Below are 24,570 nucleotides of genomic sequence, written 5' to 3' on the forward strand. Positions count from 1 at the left end.
GTTGCTGGTTTTTCTTGCTGCTTGTTGATGGTGGAGTTGCTGGAGGACTTGTTGGTGGTTGCTGGATATTGTTGCTGCTTTACTCCTTGGTGGCCTCATATTTAAGTCAAAGGTCCTTGGTTGCTGCTTTGGTGTATTCTAGATTGTTTTCATTCTATACTGTTATTGAAAATTTTTATTGTAATGATCTTGGAGAAATTTGTATTGTAATGAATTTGTATCAAAATCAACTTTTTGAAACTTGTATCAAATTGATTTTGATACATGGAATTTGTATTAAGTTGACATTACAAACTGTTTTTTAACACATAATTACGAAGTTGATATTAGTCACATGTAAGTTTTGAGTATATGTTAATATGTGTTGTTTATGAGCACATGAGATTCATTTTTAATGTATATAAATTTGATGTATTTTATTATATATGGAATTGCTAAATTTGGATGCATGAAATTGTATTAATACATGTACTGGGTGCTAATACATGTACAGGTTCTGAGTATAGGTTAACACATGTAAAGGGTGCTAATTGCATGTATTAAAACAGTACATATATTAACCCAGTACGTGCTAATTGCAAACTCTATAAAAAAAATTAGGTAAAAAATTGATAATAATAAAATAATAATATTTTATTATTATTTTACCTCAAATATGTATAAATCAATGTAGGAGTTTTGCTTGAATGACAAAGTGGATCTTTAAAAGATGTGATTTTGCATATGCATAAATCAATGTGGATGCTCTCACAAATGAACATAGATGCATCACTTAAACTAATAGCAGCTTTAGCTAAGTTATGTGCCAGTTGATTAGCATCCCTTGGCACAAAGTGGAACTCCCAATTCTGTAGGCTAGAAAGCAGGATCTGAATGTCGTGAAGGATATGCTCACTGGTGCCAAACAATCCATCTGCACTCTTAATCAACTCCACTACAATCTTGGCATCACCTTCAAAAACAATTCTATTAAAACCCAACTCCAAACACAATGAAACTGCCTTGAAAGCTCCTAGAGATTCAGCAACATGTGGAAGAGGGCATCCTGTGTCCATTGCCTATATTTACAAGCCAGAAAGTTTAAATTAAGCTTTTGAATATGAAATATTTTGAATTTTTATTTTCTTCCGACAAGAGAAAAAGAAACAAACCATATGAAAACTCTATAAAATTCAATATTTTGAATTTGAATCTTTGCTTCAAAGGTGCATGCATGTACATCTTTCCTTGAGATAGTTTTAGATCAACTGGTATGCAAGGGGTTAAGGCAAAATTGTCTCCATGATGCACAACAAGATTTTATTGTTTGATTGTGTTATGCACTCAACGAAATCAAACCAGAACACCAAAACTTATGTGAATATACAATGAAGCCCATGAAATGTTTGTTGTTCGATTACGTTATGCACTCAACGAAATTAAACCAAGTTTTGTGATTCTAGCAAATTCTAATGACCACTAACTACTTATTTTTATTTTCGATTAGACATGTCTTTATAAAGACATTAAAGCACATATTCAAAACAAGGTAGGTCACTTTTGAATAGCAGTTGATGATCGTTAATTTCGATTGAGCAGTTTTCAGTAGTTAAAAACAGGTTATTACTATTGATAAACGTATTTTAACCTCAGTTGTCAGATAATACTAATAAATAACTGTCATTCAATATTCTGGCTTATTTCTTGTTGAGTTGGGCTTAGCTTTATTGCCCACCAGCACTCTTTGTTGCTTCTTTTTTTTTTTTTCATCAAGCACTCTTTTGTTGCTTGGGGGTGAGGTTCACTACTCGCTCACATTCATTATTGCTAGAGGGGAGTGTGAAAAGTGATTTGTTATTTGCTCGAACTTTAGTATGCGGGCAAGCTAATTGCTTGCTACACTTATTGCCCACGTGTGAGATATATTATGTTGGTGTAAAAGGAGGCTGCAAAACAAAAAATAGTGAGAAAAATGTTTGTTTCAAGGTGCGTTACAAATGTCGTTTTTTTTAAAACAATATTATCCCCCACCAATAACCGTATGCACATGTGTTACAAGCGAATTTGTCTCGAATATTTAATGAAGCCCAGAACAAATCTATTTGTCTAACTGCGTTATGCACATACGAAATTAGATCTCAAATACTCTCAGATTTTGCTATTCAACCAAGAGATTAGAAATTTGTTCTATACATAATGAACAGATCCTAATGATAAGTTTTGAAAAAATGAAAACTTTTGGGAGAGAGAATTTCAAAATTGCCTTCTTGAACTCTTTGATTCTATAATCTTACAATTCATAGGCCAATGGTTCTATTTATAGATGGTCAAAGAATTTGAATGAAAAGTTGTAACTTTTCATTTTTCTGTAATATGTTCCGAATAGGTATATGTATTACACCTGCAGCCAACCATCACATAGGTTGGACGGGCCGCACACGCTCAGGCCCATGGTAGGAGCCCATCCTTTCTATAAATAATTAAAACTCCTCTACATTTTATGTAATATCATATGAGTGACAAAAAGAAAAATAAAACAAAAAACTAATTCATATTAAAAAAAAATAAAAATGCTCAAGGATAACCCATGCTAATGGAGTGGTGGGATCTGATCCACGCCCTTAAATTTCATCCATTAGTAGGAGTGTAACCGGTTCGATTTGGTTTGATTTTGAACATATTTTTGAACCGAATCGGTATTCACTGGTTTTGAGATTCCAAGAAATTGATAACGCATCAGTTACACTCCTAAACAGGTACTTCTGATTTTACCGATTTCGATCCGATTTGGTTCGGTCTTTTAGTTTTAATCATGTGCTAATGTGCCATAAAAAATTGCTATAAAAAAATCCGCTATAAAATATGCTGTAAAAAAATATTCTATAAAAAAAACTATTACAAAAACAGAAAATCTGCTGTCAAAAAAATCTGCTAGAAAATCAACTATACATTCTGCTATAGAATATTAGAATATGCTATAAAATGATTTTCTTTATAAAATCTGCTGCTATAAAATCTACTGCTATAGAAAAATCATATGGCATAAAAAAATCATCTTCCATAAAAAAAATCTGCCATAAACAAAATCACACATTACAAAATCAGCCACAATACATACAAAACCTGGAAATTCCAGATTATATATTAACTAAACAACAAAAAAATAACTAATAGTATATATTAATATTAATTATGCTGAACAAAACAGCTAAACAACTAAATCTGTAATCCTAAACCCTAAATATGTTCCCTAAATAAATCCTAAATCCTAAATAAAGCTAAATTTTCCATGTGTTATAAACTCTAAATCTGTCATTTGAATCAAGAACCCTAAATAAACCCTAAATTTTCACAACATCTTACTTATATTATGGTTCAAACAGATCAATAACATATTAATATTGACCCCATATTTTGCATGACAGACCAATTCAAGTATTCAACAAGTCAGGACTCAACTTGTATTTATGGACCACGAAATGGCACATAAGATACAACCCTCGAATATCACAAATCAAATAATTGGCACAAAGTAATATCTATGAAATCAATATAATGAAACAAAATAAACATAGAAAAAGGTCATAAATCCTAAACAACAAAAAATCCCTAAAGTTAAAACCCTAAACAATAAACGTACCAAGAGGCCATGAAATGGGAGACGTCAGAGAAAATTGTAGGAAATGTTGACGGTGAGGGGTTGTTGATGGCCGCACAACATGAGAGAGGGGCTGCGTGAGAGAGGGGAGGGTTGCGTCTGCCAGCTTCGTGAGAGAGGGTAAGGGGCTAAGAGTGAAATGGGAGATAAAGGATCGCGCAGGGTAGGGTTAAGTCAGTGTAACCCTAAACACGTTGAAACAACGTCGTTTATTTACTTAAAAACAACGCCATTTCAATTAGTTGGTGTAGGGTGTAATGTTAATTCTGTTAAACGACGTTGTTTTGGGCAGTTAGGCTTCTTAATTCGTTCTGGGCTTTCTGGCCCGTTGAGCTTTTTTTTAATACTTATGTAATGCACTATATATTATATAAATATAGTATACTATGATATATATAAATATCAACTATATATAGTATATTATACCATGATATATGTATATATATATATAAATATTAGTAATACTATTAGTATATAGTGGATTACTAATATATACTATTAGTAAACCACGCCATTATGGCCTATTATATATAGTATTACTGTACTATACTAATACTATATGTTATTGAAAATATAGTATAATTACAAGTACTATAGTATCGTATAGTGATATAGTATTTTATTATAATTTAGGTATGTTAGTGATAATATACTAGTGTTAATATGTTAATATTTAACTTATTTATATATTTGATTATATATGTTAGCGATAATAATTAATATGCTAGCGGTTACATATATGCTACTGATAATATATTATATGATGGTTAGATACATTTTTTTTTACATGAGTGTATATGATTAAATGTATAGAAATGTATTTATCAAAATGAATATATATTATAATACTAAATAAATATAGTCTATACCAATACTAATAGTAATACTATAATATAGTTATAGTGATTTATATAATTATTTATATATAGACTTATAGGCTTATAGTGGATTGCTAATAATACTAGTATTAGTGTGTGTGTGTGTATAATAATAATAATAATAATATCATATAGTGATATAGTATTTGATTATAATTTATGTATGATAGTGATAACATGTTAGTGATAATATGTTAGTGTCTAATTTATTTATATATTTGATTATATATGTCAATGATAATAATTAATATGCCAATGATGACATATATGCAAGTGATAAGCCAGTGATTACATATATGCAAGTGATAATATATTATATCATGGTTACATACACTTTTTTATACGAGTGTATATGATCAAATGTATAGAAATGTATTTTAATTTATTAGGCTATAAAATGTATTTATCCTTTATATATATATAATTTAAATTAATAACATATGATGAAACACATATTCATCTTTAAGATTAAATTTTTATGTTATAAAATTAAAATTTTTATATTAAAATGTTATATTAAGATTTATAAGATTAATTTTATATTATATCAAATGTTATATTAATTTTATATTATTTGATTATATGAGTAATGAAACAAAACAAACATAGAAAAAGGTCGTAAACCCTGAACAATGAAACATTCCTAAAGTTAAAACCCTAAACAATAAACATACCAAGTGGCCATGAAATGGGAGACGTCGGAAAAAATTGTAGGAAATGTTGACGGCGAGGGGTTGTTGATGGCTGCACAGCGTGAGAGAGGGGAGGGTTGCGTCCGTCGGCTTCATGAAAGAGGGTAAGGGGCTAAGAGTGAAATGGGAGATAAAGGATTGTGCAGGGTAGGGTTAAGTCAGTGTAACCCTAAACACGTTGAAACAACGTCGTTTATTCACCTAAAAACAACGCCATTTCAATTAGTTGGTGTTGGGTATAATGTTAATTCCGTTAAACGACGTTGTCTTGGGTAGCTAGACTTCTTAATTCGTTCTAGACTTTTTGGCTTGCTGAGCTTATTTTTAATACTTATGTAACGCACTATATATTATATACATATAGTATACTATGATATATATAAATATCAACTATATATGGTATATTATACTATGATATATATATATATAAATATTAGTAATACTATTAGTATATAGTGGATTACTAATATATACTATTAGTATCAACTATATATGGTATATTATACTATGATATATATATATATATATATATAAATATTAGTAATACTATTAGTATATAGTGGATTACTAATATATACTATTAGTAATCTACGCCATTATGGCCTATTATATATAGTATTATTGTACTATACTAATACTATATGTTATTGAAAATATAGTATAATTACGAGTACTATAATATCATATAGAGATATAGTATTTTATTTTAATTTAGGTATGTTAGTGATAATATGTTAATATTTAACTTATTTATATATTTGATTATATATGTTAGCGATAATAATTAATATGCTAGTGGTTACATATATGCTACTGATAATTAGATACATTTTTTTTACATGAGTGTATATGATTAAATGTACAGAAATGTATTTATCAAAATGAATATATATTATAATACTAAATAACTATAATCTATACCAATACTAATAGTAAATACTATACCATACTAATAGTAATACTATAATATAGTTATAGTGATTTATATGGTTATTAACTTATTTATATATAGTGAATTACTAATAGTGATATACTAATACTAATAGTTATTTAACTACTAATACTATAGTGATTTATATAATTATTTATATATAGACTTGTAGACTTATAGTGGATTACTAATAATACTAGTATTTGTGTGTGTGTGTGTATATATATATATATATATAATCTAAATCCCAAGAAAAATGTTATCTCCTTCCTATACCAAAAAGCATTGGGTAAATCAGAACAAACATCTGAAATCAAACGTTTGTTGAAATCTTCAATTTTTGAAATCAAAAGAGAATTGGATAATTATTCAGAAATCTTTTTATACTTGATTTCCTGTTGGAGGAAATTCAAATATTTTTGTTTTGCTAAAAATAAAGATTTATTGCTCTTATCCGAGTCAATTTCAAAACGAGAAGCAAAATGAAATTTTACTTTCTGGCCAAAAGGGTCGGTAGTGATACCGTCTTTCTCAGTTATGAAAGGATATAAAGAAGAGATAAAAGGGATTCCCAAAATCACTTTGTCAGACATGTTTTTGACTAAAACAGAGGGAATCCGAAAACAAATATTATCCTGGCAAACATGAGCATTATTGAGCTCATAATTAATGGTCATCTTTGAGCCATTTGCCGAGAATAATCTTTCGGTAGATTTTTCAAAATACTTGCTAGGAATGAGTCCTTCTTGAATGCAATTCAAGTCTGATCCGGAATCAATCATAGCAACAACAGAGAATTGAAAATCATGAGCAACAATAATATTAACTCGAGAAAACCATTTAGGAGGAATGGTATGACGAATTAAACAAATCTGGTTGTCAGCAGGTAAATCCTGTTGACTGGAACCAGCTTCAGTTTGCTCATTATCAGAAGGGATATCATGATCAAGTTGTTTGTCAATCTTGATTAATAAAAATTCTTGTCTTAAAACTTCGTTCTCAGATTTGAGGTTGTTTATTTCAGATCTGAGATCTACAATTTCTTCTTTGACAGAATTTATTTCAAATTGTAAATCAGAAACAGAAATATCCTTGGGTTTTTTCTTTGAAAATCTTTCCAAGGTTTCTTGAAAATTAACCCTTTGATTGGAAGGTTTTGGATCCTTACGGGTCAACACCTTCTTTAGCTTTAGAAGATAATCTTCTTTAAGCTCAGAGTTAGTAATTTGAGAGATCAAGGTTAGCAAAAGATTTTCTTGTTCTTCGTCCTTAGTTAAGACATTGATTGTCTTACTAGGAGGCTTACAACAAGTAGAATTACAATTGCAACCTAGCTTTAAGTCAGAAGGATCAGGAGTTGTAGCTTCAGAGTGATATTCTGAATCACTAGAGCTATACTCAAGAATCTCCGATGATGAAGATGAATCTGTTTCTAGGAGTCGAAACAGTTCTTCTCTATCATTGGGATTAATATCCATCTGGTTAAGCTTCTTTTTAAAAGCTTTGGCTTTCTTGGGACATTTGTTAGCAAAATGCCCAGTCTTGCCACATTTATAACATTTTCCAAAAGAATCATCTTTGAAATTTTTAAAACTCTTTTTCTTTGAAAATGGTTTAGAAAAAAGTTTTTTATAAGTTTTCTTATAAAATTCATCACGGGGTTTTCTCCTGAAACCACCATGAGGTTTAGCAATTTTATGCTTTCTTTTAGATGGAGCAATACTAGGAAGACCGAATTGTTCACAGAATGTGCCCATTTCGTACTTGGCCTTCTTACTATTTCTCATCTGTTCACGAAGCATTCTTTGATCATGACACATACTAATGCCAAGTTTCTTAACAATACTGAAGATATCACCATAAGTGTAATCCTCATAGTTAAGTAATCCATCAGCACCAGTAAGTTCTTCCTTGACTTTATAAGCAAATAGACGAGGTAATCCATCAATAAATTTCTCCTTCCAGTAAGGCTTTTGACTGTCGTTACGAAGCATTACTCGGGAAATAAAAACATCTTGATACCATCTATAATCTGACATCTGATGACATCTGAGATTATTCAACTGGTCGCTCACACGACTAGTTATGTTAGACGGTGTTCCAATAAAATGTTTTAAAATAGTAAAAATCAAGGTGTTGATACTATCAGGATGTGCCATCCCAATAGTTTCATCAAAAATAGGTAAACCTTCCTTATTGCATTTTACTGCATGTTGGATGGCTTCCCTAGCATCATTGGTGAGATACTTATCCCACCAATTCCTTAAAACACCGGTAAAACCTTGTGTTAAAATCATAACAATATCTGGTTGTCTAATGTTATTGTTGATATAAGCATTAGCAACCATGGACATTTTACTCATGGTATTGATGATTTCTTGTTCAGAGAATCCATCAATATTCCATTCGTAAACTTTGTCAGCAGAGTAAGAAGATTGGTTTTGGAAAACTTTTTCTTCAAACTGTAAATCAGGAGGTGTAGGTCTGGAGTACCAGTTCTTCGTCAGACTCATTGGCTTGGGTCCTTTTGAAGAAAATCTGGCAATTTCCAGGTTTTGAAAATTCTTTTCAATAAGATCAATATCCTTGTCTTCAGAGGATTCTTCGTTAGAGGAATCTTCCGAAGATTCTTCAAGAACAAAACCATCACCATTACTATTAAGAGTACTGGTAGAAGGTTGTTCTTTCTTTAGATCAGCTAACAATTGATCAATTTTGTCTAAAGTTTTGGCCTGTTTAAAATCAATTTTTGGCCGTTCTTCAGGAAGACTGATCAAAGGTTTTTCAATCTTTTTCTTTGGCTGATCTTTAGGGAAGATCAAAGGATGATCATTTTTAAAAATAGGAGGAGAAGTAAATACAGGCTTCTCAACCTTTTCTTCAATCCGATCCAATTGTTCTCTGATCGTATGAAGAGCAAGATTCGCAAAATTATTTTGAGAAATAATCTTTTTTGCTTCTTTTAGAATCTTGTCCTTTTCTAGATCTTTTGAGACAATAGTATCAGATAGTTTAAAAGGGGAAGCAATTACTTCCGAACCTTTAAAGGGAATAACAACGGTCTCCAAAGGAGGATGACTGGATTGAATCACAGTCCTTCATTCTTCTTTGACAAATTCATTTTTAACAACATTCAATGTGTTTTTTGAAACATAAGTATTTTCTGCAAAATCTAGAAGAGAAATATGCTGTTGGAGCCTATTCATCTCTTCCTTCCATTTGCGTTTAACACGTTGTTTTTCTAAATCTGAAAATTTTGCAACATAGGCTTTTCGCCTTTGTTTGTTTTCAGAGGAAGTAAAATCTTTTAATAAAGCAGGTAAATCAATTTCAAAAGGTTTGTTCAAAACATTCAAACTGTGATGAACAACAGCTGCAACAGGGGCTTGCATATCTGAAGCAGTTGGGGACATAGAAGACGTATCTTCTTTGTCTGCTTCTTCATTTATACTCTGGTTTTTTGAAGAACCAGTTGCTCATTGTGCTGAGTAAAAAGCAGAAGTAACTTGAGAGGAAGTAGAAATTCCTTTCATTTTTAAAGCAGGTTTAATAACAGGTTGAGCTGTTCGTACTGAATCCTCAAGAAATTGATGGAAATTAATATCCTTTCTGGGATTGTTTTGAACAGGATCAACAAGACTAGATCTGGAACCAGCAAAAGAATTTCTTCTTCTACTACTGGAGGTTTCAGATTTATCAAAAGAAATTTTAACATCTCCGTTGAGATATTTCTGGATGATGTCAACATCAGCACCCGTAGCAATATTTTTAGGAGGCAAGGGCATTTCTTGTTCCAAAATCCATTCATTAGGAAGAGAAATTTCATCCCAAAGAATTCTTTTTAGAATTTTAATATCCACATCTGAAGAGCTACTCTGGATCAGGAGAGTATGCTTTCCAGAAGGTTTTGCAATGGCTTTTGGATCTAAATTCGTTTTCAAAAGACGATAATAAATCCTGAAAATTAAAGCAAGAGGTTTACTTCCTTCTATCATATGATATCCAGAAGTTAAAATGTTTAAAATCAAACATTTCAAAATATGTTTGTCTGTTAGAGACAAAGTAATATTTGGAAAACAATCAAAATGGACTGGTCCTTCTGATAAAGAAGACTGGACCATTCCGAGAATGCTATCCTCAAACCCGAGGAATCTGCCATCTCTTAAACAAAAAAGAACAGAAGCATTGATGCCTAACCTTGTTAAAGGCTTAGCAGCAATTTGCACAGAACCTATGTGAATATATTTAAATCCCTCTTTTATAAAACTTTCAATCTCCTTCCCATTAAGAAGATAACATTTTTCTTGGGATTTAGATATACTATAGGTTTGTTCGACTGTTCGAACATTCAAAGTATTTAAAAAAGTATTCTTCAACCAAGTGGTTTTATAAATAGAAGAAGGTTTAATATCTGAAATCTTCCATGATCCTAGATTAGGAGATAGCTCTTCTCCATAAGAGCAATCCTCTTCATTAACAATATCAGGCGGCAAAGTCGACCTGGAACTAATTGAGGAATTACTCCTCCTCATCCTAACAGGTTTTGATCCTAATCTACAGGGAATGTTGCATCTCAAAGAGGCTGCGAACTTTACCTTGGCTGGTTACTTGTTCCACCCAGTATGCCCCGGACGCCTACCCCGGCTGAAAATGAGACTTATAAAGGTGCTTGAAGTAACACAGACACGACACTGAACCACCTAGTGCAGAAACTCCCGCACCCGGTAGAAGATGATCAAAACAAGATAGAAAAAAGAAGAGTAATATGCAACAATTAGATACCAGATTAGCTCTGATACCAAGACAGCGGAATGGAGAGAGGAGAGACTGGAGAAGTATATATATATATATATATATATAATAGTATCATATAGTGGTATAGTATTTGATTATAATTTATGTATGTTAGTGATAACATGCTAGTGATAATATGTCAGTGTCTAATTTATTTATATATTTAATTATATATGTTAGTGATAATAATTAATATGCCAGTGATTACATATATACTAGTGATAATATATTATATCATGGTTACATAGACTTTTTTATACAAGTGTATATGATCAAATGTATAGAAATGTATTTATCAAAATGAATATATGTTATAATTTATTAGGCTATAAAATGTATTTATCCTTGATATATATAATTTATATTAATAACGTATGATCAAATACATATTCATGTTTAAGATTAAATTTTTATGTTATAAAATTAAGATTTTTTATATTAAAATGTTATATTAAGGTTTATAAGATTAATTTTATGTTATATCAAATGTTATATTAATTTTATATTATTTGATTATTATGAGTAATAGGATTTTAAAAATTAATCTTATATTAATTAGCAATTTAGCATATAAATTATAAAATTATATATAATATAAAAAATTATATTATAAAAATGATAAAAATCTTATATTTTATATATAATTATATATAAAAATTATATATATTATAAAAAATATTTTATATAAATATTAAAAATTAATTAAAATATATATCTATAGGAAATGGTCCGGTCCAGTGCTGAAAAATCAAAAACTGGAACCAGGCCGTTTTTTAAAATATTGAAACCAGTCTCGAACTAAACTGGTCCAGAACCAGACCAAATCAAATGCTTCGGGCGACCGATTTTTTATTTCAACCCTATGGGCCACCAGCATCAGGAGTGGCTGCTGTGTCTAGGTTATTTTTTTGTTTTCCTTAAGTTTTTGAATTCTGTTTTTTATTTACTTTATATTAAGAAAAAGAGTAAAAGACCAAATACCTTAAATTGTTATTATACTATATACTATTGGGGCAGCGTCCTATCATAATATGTATAAAATTTAAAAGAAAAAAAATTAATTTTTTAATAACAAACTCTTATCTCTTCCAAAACGATTGCACGAGTAACACGCGCGTGTTACTCTATCGCATTATAGTTGTTTATAAACGAAACTGACGGAGTCTTTGCAATTCGTTATTCCCCCAGACTCAGAGACCCAAAATTGTACCCTCCTCCTGCGGCTCCTGTGTTTTTTCCCAAATTGGAATATGGTAGAGCAGAAGAAACCCCAGGGATTGGATAGGCCATTGAATACCTAAATTCGTTTGAATTTGCAATTTGTATAGAAGAATTGCTGCATTTAATATTATTCTATTGGGGAAATTCAACTTTGAGACGGAAACAGTTAATGGAGGGAATAACGCATCCGATACCCAGAACAGTGGAGGAGGTCTTTCAAGACTTTAAGGGCAGACGTGCCGGTTTGATCAAGGCCCTCACCATTGGTACTCAGTTTCTTTTCTTTCTTCTTCTTTGCGCGTTTGCGTTCAATTTTTTTTTTTTTTTTTAATTCTTCGAAATCATACATGTTCTTGTTCGTATTTAGTTTTTTCTTTTGTTAATTCTATTCTTTGGGGGTTTTGATGTTGCAGATGTTGACAAGTTTTACCAGCAGTGCGATCCCGGTGGGTTTAAAATTTTGCTCTCTTCTCCTTCGGTTTCGTTTTTCGGAATATATTTCGTTATGTGCGACTTAGGATTTTGACGAATTTTCGTTTTCTATTCTCATATTCAACTCTGCAATTAATGATGTACTATGCTCACTGCCCCTTTTGACTGGTAACAACTTATAGGCATTTCTTTGTATCTGCAAGTGCTGTCAGTTAGTTCACTAGGAATTGTTCTTTTAGGGGTTGATAAACGTCATTTCTAACATTTCTGGACTGACCTTTGCTGCCACGTTGTTTGTGAACTCACTTGCAATCAATAACATTGGACTCGAATTTTCAATTTATAGATGGATTAGGTTCTTATGGGTGAAATATCATTTAGCTTGGTATCCTTTAATACATTCTTTTCTCCTCTGATTGCTCTATGCAATCTGTATGTATTTTATGCTTTCTACTGCACTTTCATTAGCTAGTGTGCAGGAAAAAAATGTCATTTTTAATCATGTCATATGAGTTGTGGGTACTTATTGTCAAATGTTCGGGGCATGTCAATTTTGATTCTTATTTTATCGCTTCAATCCAGACATAATATTGTGATATCATGGACTCTTGCCTCTTCCATCTTTTGAGTAGTTAAGCTGTAACAACTAATACCCAAAATGTTCTTACTTGGTAAATTTGATCACTTTTACTAATTCCATGAAGTGGCCCTAGAATCATCACATTCTATTAGAAAGTATCACTGTCATTCTACGCTGTAGTCATGCATTATGCACAGTTATTCACTATTTCCTTTGTTGTAATCGAATAAAAATCTCTTCATGGGTTGAGTTATGGTTGTCAAGGTACTAATATTGTGCTTTCAGAGAAGGAGAACTTGTGTCTATATGGACTTCCGAATGAGACGTGGGAAGTCAATCTGCCTGTTGAGGAAGTGCCTCCTGAGCTTCCTGAGCCAGCATTAGGTATAAACTTTGCTAGAGATGGAATGCAAGAGAAGGACTGGTTATCACTGGTTGCAGTTCACAGTGATTCGTGGTTGCTTGCTGTTGCATTCTATTTTGGTGCACGCTTTGGGTTTGGTAAGAACGAAAGGTACGTAGTTGCTGTCTCTTACTTTATGATAGCGCTAATCATTTGTAGGAGCAGTCAAACACTCTAGCTCTATTTAATACAGACCTGAGACTTCCTGCCTTTGTTTTTTTATTTTCGAGACATCCCGGCTTTATGTAATAATATTTGTATCATTTTATTTCTTTATGAAATTGTTACCTTTTTCCATTCTTCATGATTATGCAAGGTCAGTGAGCATTTTCAGTTGTGTTCTCCCATATTCATCAATTCTATTGTAACAGTGGCTGATAGTGGTATTTTAGCGATGGCTTAGCAGATGTAAAATATACAGAGCTCTCTCACAGCTTATCCACACAAGAAGCAGGAGTTCTCTCCTGTTTTTTTAAGTTATCATTTTCTTTTGTGATATGTAAAATGTGGCCCCTCTATGGAAGGGCATGCAATACTTGCTAAAGCACTTGTTGGCATGTATCAACATTTGATATGGCATGTATGGTAGTCTATTGGGAAGAAAGGGAAGAGAGAACCCAAGTCCCAATTCAGTTGCCGTAAAGAAGAATCTAAAGAAGTCTAAGGGGAAAGGAGTCCATGTAAGAGAAAAAGAAGGGATTAGTGAAAAGGGCACCTATGTTTTTTCTCACACTAGAGATGAGTGATAAAGCTGTTGGACAGTTTATCACCTATTTCTGTGCATAATTATGCCACTTTTCTTTGAGCCAGTGTTGAACTTTAATCAGCACATGCGTCCTGTTTTTAGCTTTGGTTTGTTCTTGTTTTCTTTTGTTAAGATATACCTTAAAAATTAAATTTACCTATTCCCATAAGCTTAAGTTTTAGATAAGTGGTGGTTTAACTTGGTATCATAGTAGAGGCCTTGATTTCAAACCTTGACTCTACAATTCACCCATTTAATTAAATATTCCACATGTTGAGCCTCTTATTAAGGGGGAGTCTGGCCTACTCGTGAGGGAGAGTGTTAAGGTTTACTTTAAAAAATTAAAGTTATCTCTTCTTATAAGCTTAAACTTTTGGGACAAATGGTGAGTTAATTTGACAAAAAATGAGAGAAAATATGTTTCTTTCTAGATTATTGAACATTTACCTTTTGTTTGTTCTGGCTTTTTTACTAGCCCTATCACTGGATAGTTTAATGATATTTTTTATATTGCTTAATACTTCTTTCCTAAACATCTAGTGGTTGGCTCAAGTGGTAAGGGTCTTGATCTTGAGAATATGTTCCCCCTAGGTCTTAAGGTTTGAACCCTTGGGTGCAAACAATTTCTAGGGACCACGAGCAGTGAAAAGCAAATGGTTTTCTTAATCCGTGGGATGTGGGTGCATTACTCACGTTCGGGGTTCTTCATCGTTAAAATATATTTCTCTTCTTAATTTAAATATTATCTATTAATTCTGGCCTTGACCACTGCCAATATATTAATAATGTAAAGGACTAGTTTAAATAAGAGGGATTATTTAATTATTTAGCAAACGGAGTTGGTATAATAAATATACAATGCTAAATCCCCCCCGCCCAAAAAAATAAAAGAAAAATAAAAATACGTGAACGTGCGTACATATTAGGTTGGTATATATGCATGTCATGGATGCATGTATGGCTATGTTCTTCAACTTGGTATTGGGCAGTTGATATGTCAGAGGTGTTTCAATACTCATGCCTATCTGCATGTCCATATGCAAGTGAGGAAGAGTTGTTTCTTGTGAACTGTTCCTCGTATTTGACACAAAAAGTTGAGCTTGTACTGTGTTTATCCCTGTATTACTTCTTGTTGTACCATCTCTCTTTGTTGCATTGCTTTAGTCACTTTTTAAGCCATTTCTGATCTGCCTAATGCCATGTTTTTATATGTTATATTTACACTGGTGGCGTATGACTTTCCAAAAAAAGTATATACACTGTTGGTGTATGAAGGAAATAACATGGTTTACCGTGGACTTGGGCTATGCCTATTTACTTGATTCAATAAAATTTATTCTTAGAAAAAGAAAAGTAAATAACATGGTTGGGAAACATTATTGTTTAGGTGAGGTGTCTTTAAAGGAGCTTTATTTTAAAGAATAGAAGTTTGTGTGTATATACTATATGCCCTATATTTTATGTATTTTAATTGACACCACATTACATAATTCATGAAGGTCCATTTCTTATTTTCTGTAATATTGCTTCCACATTTCCCTTTGGTTCTCTCTTCTCTGTACATTCTCTCTTTTGCTGTAGAAGTAATTTGCTAGTGAAAATTGGATCTTTTTCTATTTTCCATCTTTTTTTTTTCTACACCCTAACTTGTGGAACCGTCAAAGGATGTGTTGTTTTGGAGTTAGCATTTTCGACAAGCACTAATTGGCCTTGTTTCATTAACATTTGTTGTTGGTGAGAGGTATTGTATGTATATTTTGATTTTCCTTGCCCCCATTCTTCACACAAGGTTGGAAAATGTAGTAATGAAGCTACAGGTATATGATCTAGATTAAAGTTAGGCATCTTTTTACTTATAAAGAAAAGACAGGCATCTTTCCTTTCTCTTTCAATACAGGATGTTAGGATGAAGTTGTTATGGATAAATCCACAATTGGATTTATCCATAACAATTATTTTCAAACCTGTAGTCATGCAGTCAGATCTACAAGAAAAGGGTTATGGTGTTAGTTAGTTTGCAATCAGAGATTAATGCAGTTTGCAGCGTGAGCTTGGGAGGGTGTTTGGTTCCCTTTTAGACGTAAAAGATGGTTTTAAGTGATTTATAATAGGTTGCACATTGTTTGGGCCTTTATTGTCTTTTTGTGTGATTATGTGTAGGAAGGCGGTGAATGAGATCCCACATTGCTTGGGAGGGAAAAGTTCATTCCCTGATAATGATTCCAAAGGATTCCAATTATAACATTGACTAGTCCTTTTGGAGTATAAGCTTAGATGTGGCTTGGATCTTCCTTGAGTTGTTACAAATGATATTAGAGTCAATCCCAACTAGAAGAGTGGAACTTGAGCCATGCTTCCTCTGACAAACTTGGCTCAACAAGGACGTCGGGGATTTAAGGGGGCAGATTGTATTACTCCTGATTGTGTGAATTTGTATAGTGTGAATGCATATAGGAAGGTGGTGATTGGGAATCACACATTATTTGGGAAATATAAGTTTACGCCCTTTATAATGATTCCAAGGGCTTTTGGAGTATTGACCTAGATGTGACTTGGGTCTTCCAAGGGACTTCAATTGTACCTGTTCAGTCCTTTTATTTATGACTCTTTAACTTCAGTAACAAATAAAAGCTTTTATCTTTTATTTTCCTGGAAAAATGTGTTGTAAGAACTTATCCCATCGTGTAGTGTTGAATTTTTGTAGGAAAAAAATGTCATGATTCTAGGCTTGTTCAGTTTTTTGTTCAATGGCTCCTGTGTACTTGATATTAAAATTTGAATGTAAATTATTTTGAATATGTAGAAGAAAAGAGTGTTTGGACTGATTAAAAAGTACTACTCTTGTTTACTAAGAAAAAAGGTTTGACTGTTACTATAGTCATGTAGATATTAGGAAGCCCTTTGTGCTATAAGGCCAAAAATCAGTGGTACATTTCATCTACAGTTATAGTATAGAATAAGTTAAGGAGGTGGCCTGGTTATAATATTGCTCGGAATGGAACTTACAGGAAGAGGCTTTTTCAAATGATAAATGATCTCCCTACCATATTCGAAGTTGTGACAGGCAATGTCAAGCAACCAAAGGACCAGTCTGCTACTCATAACAGTAGCAAGAGCAAATCAAGTGGGAAGATGGTAAGAATCTGCTGATTTGACAGTTGTCAACATGGTTCTCTTTCAATGGTTCCCTTTGTGTAAAGTTCTTGTTGCTTATGTTTTGATGTTGCCTCTAAACAGTCCCGGCAATCTGAGCCCCAGGCCAAGGGAGTGAAGACATCTCCTCCACCCAACAAAGAAGAAGATGAGAGTGGGGAAGAAGAAGAAGATGATGAACAGGGTGCAACTTGCGGGGCCTGTGGGGATAACTATGGTACTGACGAGTTCTGGATTTGCTGTGATGTGTGCGAGAGATGGTTCCATGGAAAATGTGTAAAAATTACACCTGCAAAGGCTGAGCATATCAAGCAGTACAAGTGCCCAAGTTGCAGTAACAAGAGGGCTAGAGTTTAAATCTAGGTTCTGAATTTGCAGACTAATACTCATCAAAGCTGAAAAGGTTTAGCCCTATGCCATTAGACTTTGCTGAAAGACAGCCGGTATCTTGTTTTAGTTGATGAATTTGGATGACTGCAGATGAATTTCGGATTTGAAGTGTTTGCTACTTTTGGTACCCGTTCTGTCTCATTTAAACAGGAATTATGTTTTTAGATGGGTAATGGCAACAAGGAATATTATATCTGCAATTTTCTGGTTGGATCTTGGTAGTTGGCGCATACCATCTTGTTTCTTTGTACCTTATTACTTCAGTGTGGCAATTGGCAGCCATTTTTTTTTTTTTTTAATCTCATTGTACATGAATTTTATGGATTTTAAATGTTCTCAGAGGAAGCGCATTGCATGAAACTGAAAGCATGATCAGGACGGCATCCTATTGAATGATATCTTGCCAGGTTCTTGCTAGTTGACCTAAGATATGTACTGTCAAAATGAGTAGAAAGTACTTAAGCAGCAGGTCAGAAAGAAGTTCCTTATTCGGGGAAAGCTTTAAAAAAATTGGAGAGATAAGCTATTAAATTATATTTGCATTTAGTTTTTGCTCGGATGCTATTGCCAAAGGTGCCTCCACACAAGCTTTGGTGACCAAAATATGAACGGTTAACAAGTAACCAGTCCATAGAAGGATTTGATGTCATGTCACCAACTAAATGCTTTGGTTAATGAATTTTTCCTAAATTTGATGGTTCTTGCTTGGAGAAGAATCAACGGAATGGCTAGTAGCATAAAAAGGGGCCAAGCATAAAGGAAAAACTTAATGCACCTTGATCTTTATTTGTCTGAAACCCCTTCCCTTTCTGTCAAAGTTGTCAATTACAATGGTAAATGTACTGTTCCCTTGTGGTTTTGCAAGGACTCCCCGATCTTCATTTTTGCATTCTCCTTCCGCTTCGAATATCCGTAAATACTTGGAAACAGTAGCGACATCAATACTAACGCACGACCAAAACACACCATCTCATGCTTACATTTTTGTTAAGTTAGCCAATACACAAACCAACCACAGCAACGCACGACTCAAGTCCATTAGGGATGATGGGTACCAGATGTGCTGTCTCGCATTACCAGTAGTCCTTGCAAGAACATAGTCCATTGCTGAAACAATGAAACCTATTATTATCCCTCACGATAATCTCCCTTCCCTCTGACTTGGAGATCATCTTAATGGCTGCATGGCAGTCCAAACAAACCCTTAAATTCTTCACCACCCTAATTACTGCCCCTGCTTCACTTACAAGAAGAGCAAAGCAAATGGCCAACTTCTCACTATGAGTTCCCACCATCTCTTCTTTCTCTTCCTCTTCAACATCTCTCAACACGCAGCTTTTATCAGCCGTATACCCATCCCTCCTCATCTTCATTCCCAATTCCGACAAGATCCTATAGATGTCGTCTGATCTTTCATGTAATCTATCTCCTGCTATGAACTTGTGCATTTTACCCTTATATTCTACCCAACTCCATCCAGTTGTCTTCCTCACTCCCACTTTTCTCATTGTACCCCTGACCCTCTCAACATCTTCCCACCTACCTGCTGAAGCATATATGTTGGAAAGCAAAATATAATTTCCGGAATTGTATGGTTCAAGCTCAAAGAGTTTCTTTGCAGCCAGCTCCCCAAGTTTGACTCTTTTGTGAATCCGACTAGCATTTAAAAGAGACCCATAAACTCCTGCATGTGGTTCCATTGGCATGTTTTCAATCAACTTTTTGGCTTCATCCAGCTCACCTAGTCGACCAAGCAAATCAACCATACATGCATAGTGATCTACAGCAGGAGATTGGATTAATCTGAACAACTTCCAACCCTCTTTCATTAATCCTGCATGGCTGCATGCCATCAGGAGACCAATATATGTTACACGGTCTGGTTCAGTACCTTCTTGTTTCATCTTTGAAATTAGTTCAATGGCTTCCATTCCATGACCATGAGCTGCAAGTCCTGCAATCAACGTATTGTAGGAAACAACATCTCTTGTCACCATTTTGTGGAATATCCTCTTGGCATCTTCCATGCTCCCACATCTAGAGTACATGAATATCAAAGAGTTGTAACCTGAGATGCTGAGATTAATGTGGTTTTCATCAAGGATGTTCACAACCCAATTACCTAATTTCAACGCCCCAAGATGTCCACAAGCTGAGAAAACACTCACCATAGTCACCTCATCTGGTTTCGAGTCTTTAGAAGTAATCATATCTTTGAATAGCTCAATTGCCATAGCTGGCTGCCCATTTTGAGCATAACCTGAAATCATTGAGTTCCAGGATACAACATTCTTTTCTGGCATATTATCAAATAGCTCTCTAGCTGAAATCAAATTCCCGGCCCTTGTATATGCAGAAATCATTGCATTCCATGTTACAGAGTTCCTATACGTATCCAATCCATCAAAAATTTTTCGGGCAGTTTCTAGACTCCCACACTTTGCATGCATATCAAGCAGAGCAGTCTGGACAAAGCAATTTAGCTGCATCTTCTTCTGATCGAGTTTTCTGACAAGTGAATCCGCATGGGAAGGATCACCACGCAATGACAACAATGAAATAACAATAACCCACGTCGTTGCATTTAGTTGAACCCCCACATCCAGCATATCATCAAACAATCTTAAAGCCTCCATTGGAAATCCATTCTGAGCATAACCTGATAGCATTGCATTCCAAGAGACAACACTTTTCTCCGGCATCTCATTGAAATACCTCCTTGCACTCTTCAAATCCATTATCCTAGAATACCCGGTAACCATAGTTGTCCACGTAATAATATTCCTCTCGGACATAATATTGAAAAGTCTAGTTGCTTCGACTTCATTCCCCCACTTCCAGTACCCAGAAATCATTGAGTTCCAATCCGCGAGAGTCTTTTCAGGAATTTCATCAAATAACTCCCGGGCAACTTCAACTGCGCCATATTTCACATACGTCTCCATGATTGCATTGCGTGCGTAACGATCCAGAGTAAGACCCAATTTCAATAGATGGGCACGAAACACAAAGCCAGCCTTGCCGGCCAATTTAATCAGCATTGGGTACACAAATATACCGGGCCTGATACCAGAACGCTGCATATGCCGAAACAAAGAAAACACTTCATTGTGAGTACCCTGATGAGAGTAGTATCTAAGCATGGAGGTAAAGACACGGCCATCTGGGAACGGGACGGAAGTAAAAATGAGACGGGTGTAGGTCAGCGGGGCGTCGATGCGGGTGCAGTGATTGAGGAGTAGTGCCACCCAGTAGTTGTGGTGGTGGAGGGAGTTACGAATGAGGATTGCATGGAGCTGGGTTAGATGCTTTAGACAGCTAATTCTGCATGCTAATGCTATGTTGACTAAATGTGACATTACAGCGACGTTGATATGCTCTGCCTCCTCAAAATATTCCCCATTGGACTGTAATGGAGTCTCCTCGGTCTACTATTCCTAAACTAAAACAATCCTACCAACGAACATAGGTCCAGAAAATAGGGTGTGCTGAAGACCTGAAACCTCTCTTGTACACGAGATAGGCTCTCACTGTGAAGATCCTCTGTTTTCCAAGCTGATATCTTCATGGAAAAAAGAAAACTAGATTAATTCTCAGTTAATTGAATCAGCTCCGCCACGCCACTTCTGGCCTCGGAATCGCACTCGTTGCCTTGAGCATCTACCTCTCCGGCGAGGAAGTTCACAACAGCCTCTACGCTCCCTCTTCTTCCCACTCCCACCGCTCTTCTCCATCTGCTTCTCAATAAAGGAGAGGGACACTCGATGCGAGTCACATTTCCTCTTTGAAAAATTCTTTAAGAAATACGAGGATAGAAGAATCATATATTTTTAAACAATTCTTCTACAGGTTGAGGACCCGGCGCGGAACCGGCTGATGTGGCAGATTGCCACGTCAGTTGGAAAAAAAAAAAAAAACAAATGAAATGAAATATTGTACGCGGATTGGGAGGGAAAGTCAAACAAACGAATGAAAGAGACGAGGCAAAACAGAGAGATTTCGAGCGAGCGAAATCGAAGAGAGAGATCGCTGTGCGTCTGAAGGAAGTCCGTTCGGCCATTCCGGTCGCCGTCCTGTGGTCGCCGTCGTCACAACCTACAAGTCTCTGGGTCGCGACGTCGTGGGTGAGAGAGAGGTCTGCGTGAACGCCTTCCTCGTTTGTCTCGGTTCTTCAAGCCGGTTGAGGTGAAATTGATTCGGTAATCAAAATTTATTTTTCTAGAGTTTTGTTTGTGTATAGTGGAATCTGGGTGAAATTAAAGTGAAATGCTGCTGCGATGTTTGTAGAAGAATATCTTTGCAAAACCAAAACTCTAGAAACAAACTGAGAAACTGACTCGGCACGAGATGCTGGCCCTGAGCCACGATGACCGTGCATTGGACCTATCTCTCTTCGGCCCTTTGAAAGAGACGAGGCAAAAAGTTAATTAACACTGCGATGTTTGTCATTTAATGCTTTATTATTGAGATTATTTTGCTCCTTCTTTGATGTGGTTGTATTATCTTATATGCTACAAGGATGAAGTTCATTTGTTTCTCTTGGTGTCCACTAAGCTTGACATTTTTGTTTTATGTTAATTTTCACTTGATGTGTGTATGAGAATATATATTGATGCTAAAATTTACCTATAAAAAAAGTCATTAGATGCTGAAATTTATTAATACTTGTGTATACTTAATGACTTTATTTATGTGCCATCATTATCAATACCAGTGAAAATATAGCACCTAAAGACCTAATTGGCACAAACGCCCTAGATAATCAAAAAGTGAGAAAATCTAAAGAAAATTAGAAACTCACCTATAAGAGAACATCAAAAATTCTGTAGACGTTTGTGCCAATATAAGACAAAAAAGTACCCAAAATACCTTAAGAAATCGGAAACAAATCAAAACCACACAACCATAAAATCTAAAGCAAAGCAATATTCATTAAATGAATCATAATACATAACAACAGAGTGGCAAAATTCATTTAGTACTGTGTGTAAAAGTTTAGACATAAGATCCACCGCCAAACCATTGGCATGGGATGATCAAACATTTTGACAGCCTAAATGACAATCCTATAACCTCATGCTTCCTGCAAGCAAATTAAATGAAAATAATTAAGTACAATAAAACTCAAATCTAATTAAACATAATCAGTATCAACTAATTTCAACAAAAGGTAAAGTTCAAAGTTATAAAGTCATTAAGTAAATAATGTATACTTAAGAAAATAATGTTTTTCTTAATGAAATGATCTTCTATGACATTTTATGATCTGCATGTTATATTGTTCATGCTATATCTAAGAATTTGTATGTACTCAACTTAATATTTTGGTGATCTCAGCATGGGAAACGAGAAAGAACATCCATCTACGGTAACACCATCTAGCTCAAATCCTAGATCCGCGGTATGTTATTTCATTTAATATATGAAAAGTGAATTAGAATTTGTTGAGTTAATATTTATTTCCCAAAAAAACAAACAATAACTTAAATGAAAAATGATGGCAGGACATACCATCAACTTGTCCGAACATCCCAAATTACATGCCTGGTTACTATGGACCAGTGCCTACGTGGTCACCTGCTTTTCTGCCATATCCAGTTGGGAACCAATATCCATTCAACGTACATTTTATTTAACTTAAATAAGTTACTTTCTTTTCATGAGTTTTATGTCCCTTATTGTTTTTAATGTTTTTTTTCAGAACGTTTACCCATTTCAACATTCGTTGGAACCTCCGACTGGTCTCACCTATACAAGCTCCACTACAAGCAAACCAGTTGGTTCAGAGGATAATAGAGCCGAAAGTAGGAAAACTGAAGCATGTACATCCTCTAGAGTGGAACAAAGTAATGAGGATAGAAAAAATTCACGGGAAACCGAGGATGGCAATGCCGAGACATCTCAGAATGTGCAGATGGATGGTGATGATATGATTGAGGAGCCGAAGTCGGGGATGGAGTTTAATTCCCTTGAAGATTTAATGAGTTATTATAAACAATATGGTAAGAAATGCGGGTTTGGGGTGATGACAAAAAGAACTGAGAGAGGAGATGATGAGACTGTTAGATATGTCACCCTTGCTTGTGCCCGCGGCGGGAAGGCCCGAAATAGGACTTTGAATGTCGCCAACCCACGTCCGACAGGAAAGACAGAATGTAAGGCAAAGATTAATGCCTTAAAATCTGATGGAAAGTTTCGGTTGACTACAGTGCATAATATTCATAACCACGGTCTCAGTCCAAGGAAATCCCGTTTTTTTCGATGTAATAGAAAAGTCAGTGATGCCGTAAAAAGGGTCTTAGATACAAATGATATGGCCGGGATCCGAATGAATAAAAGTTTCGGGTCTCTTGTTGTTGGCGCCGGTGGATTTGATAATCTTCCATTTTTGGAAAAAGATTGTCGTAATTACATCGACAAGGCTAGACATCTACGACTGGGCGCAGGTGGTGCTGGAGCACTTCAAGAGTACTTTTTACGGATGCAATACAAAAATCCTGGCTTTTTTGCATTAATGGATATAGGTGATGATGGGAGGTTAAAAATTGTTTTTTGGGCAGACCCCCGTAGTAGAGCAGCCTACCAGTATTTTGGTGATGTGGTCACATTTGACACCACGTACTTGACAAATCGATATGGGATGCCCTTTGCACCATTTGTTGGTGTAAACCACCATGGGCAGTCGATTTTGTTGGGAGCTGCCTTGATTTCCAG

The 24,570-nt window shown here is 34.5% G+C and overlaps 2 protein-coding genes across 2 annotated transcripts; one reads left to right on the forward strand and one right to left on the reverse strand.

The window, feature by feature from the left end:
- The first annotated feature begins 12,053 nt into the window (after positions 1 to 12,053).
- Positions 12,054 to 18,216, forward strand: LOC109002420 (PHD finger protein ALFIN-LIKE 7-like). The gene is made up of 5 exons (XM_018980202.2): positions 12,054 to 12,419; positions 12,567 to 12,599; positions 13,451 to 13,679; positions 17,322 to 17,448; positions 17,551 to 18,216. The coding sequence occupies exons 1-5, from the start codon at positions 12,323 to 12,325 to the stop codon at positions 17,821 to 17,823; spliced, it is 759 nt and encodes a 252-aa protein (XP_018835747.1). The 5' UTR covers positions 12,054 to 12,322; the 3' UTR covers positions 17,824 to 18,216.
- A 192-nt stretch (positions 18,217 to 18,408) lies between these two features.
- On the reverse strand, positions 18,409 to 21,631 carry LOC109002350 (pentatricopeptide repeat-containing protein At1g14470-like). The gene has a single exon (XM_018980088.2). It carries the CDS (start codon positions 21,213 to 21,215, stop codon positions 18,930 to 18,932), a length of 2,286 nt encoding a protein of 761 aa, XP_018835633.1. The 5' UTR covers positions 21,216 to 21,631; the 3' UTR covers positions 18,409 to 18,929.
- Positions 21,632 to 24,570: the final 2,939 nt, after the last annotated feature.

The sequence above is a fragment of the Juglans regia genome, chromosome 13 (assembly GCF_001411555.2).
Source record: "Juglans regia cultivar Chandler chromosome 13, Walnut 2.0, whole genome shotgun sequence".
Taxonomy (NCBI): Eukaryota; Viridiplantae; Streptophyta; class Magnoliopsida; order Fagales; family Juglandaceae; genus Juglans; species Juglans regia.

Coding starts and splice junctions, on each gene's coding strand:
- LOC109002420 (XM_018980202.2), top strand. CDS start 12,323: ATGGAGGGAATAACGCATCCGATACCCAGAACAGTGGAGGAGGTCTTT. Junction 12,420..12,566: donor GATCAAGGCCCTCACCATTG/GTACTCAGTTTC, acceptor TTGATGTTGCAG/ATGTTGACAAGTTTTACCAG. Junction 12,600..13,450: donor TTACCAGCAGTGCGATCCCG/GTGGGTTTAAAA, acceptor TTGTGCTTTCAG/AGAAGGAGAACTTGTGTCTA.
- LOC109002350 (XM_018980088.2), bottom strand. CDS start 21,215: ATGTCACATTTAGTCAACATAGCATTAGCATGCAGAATTAGCTGTCTA.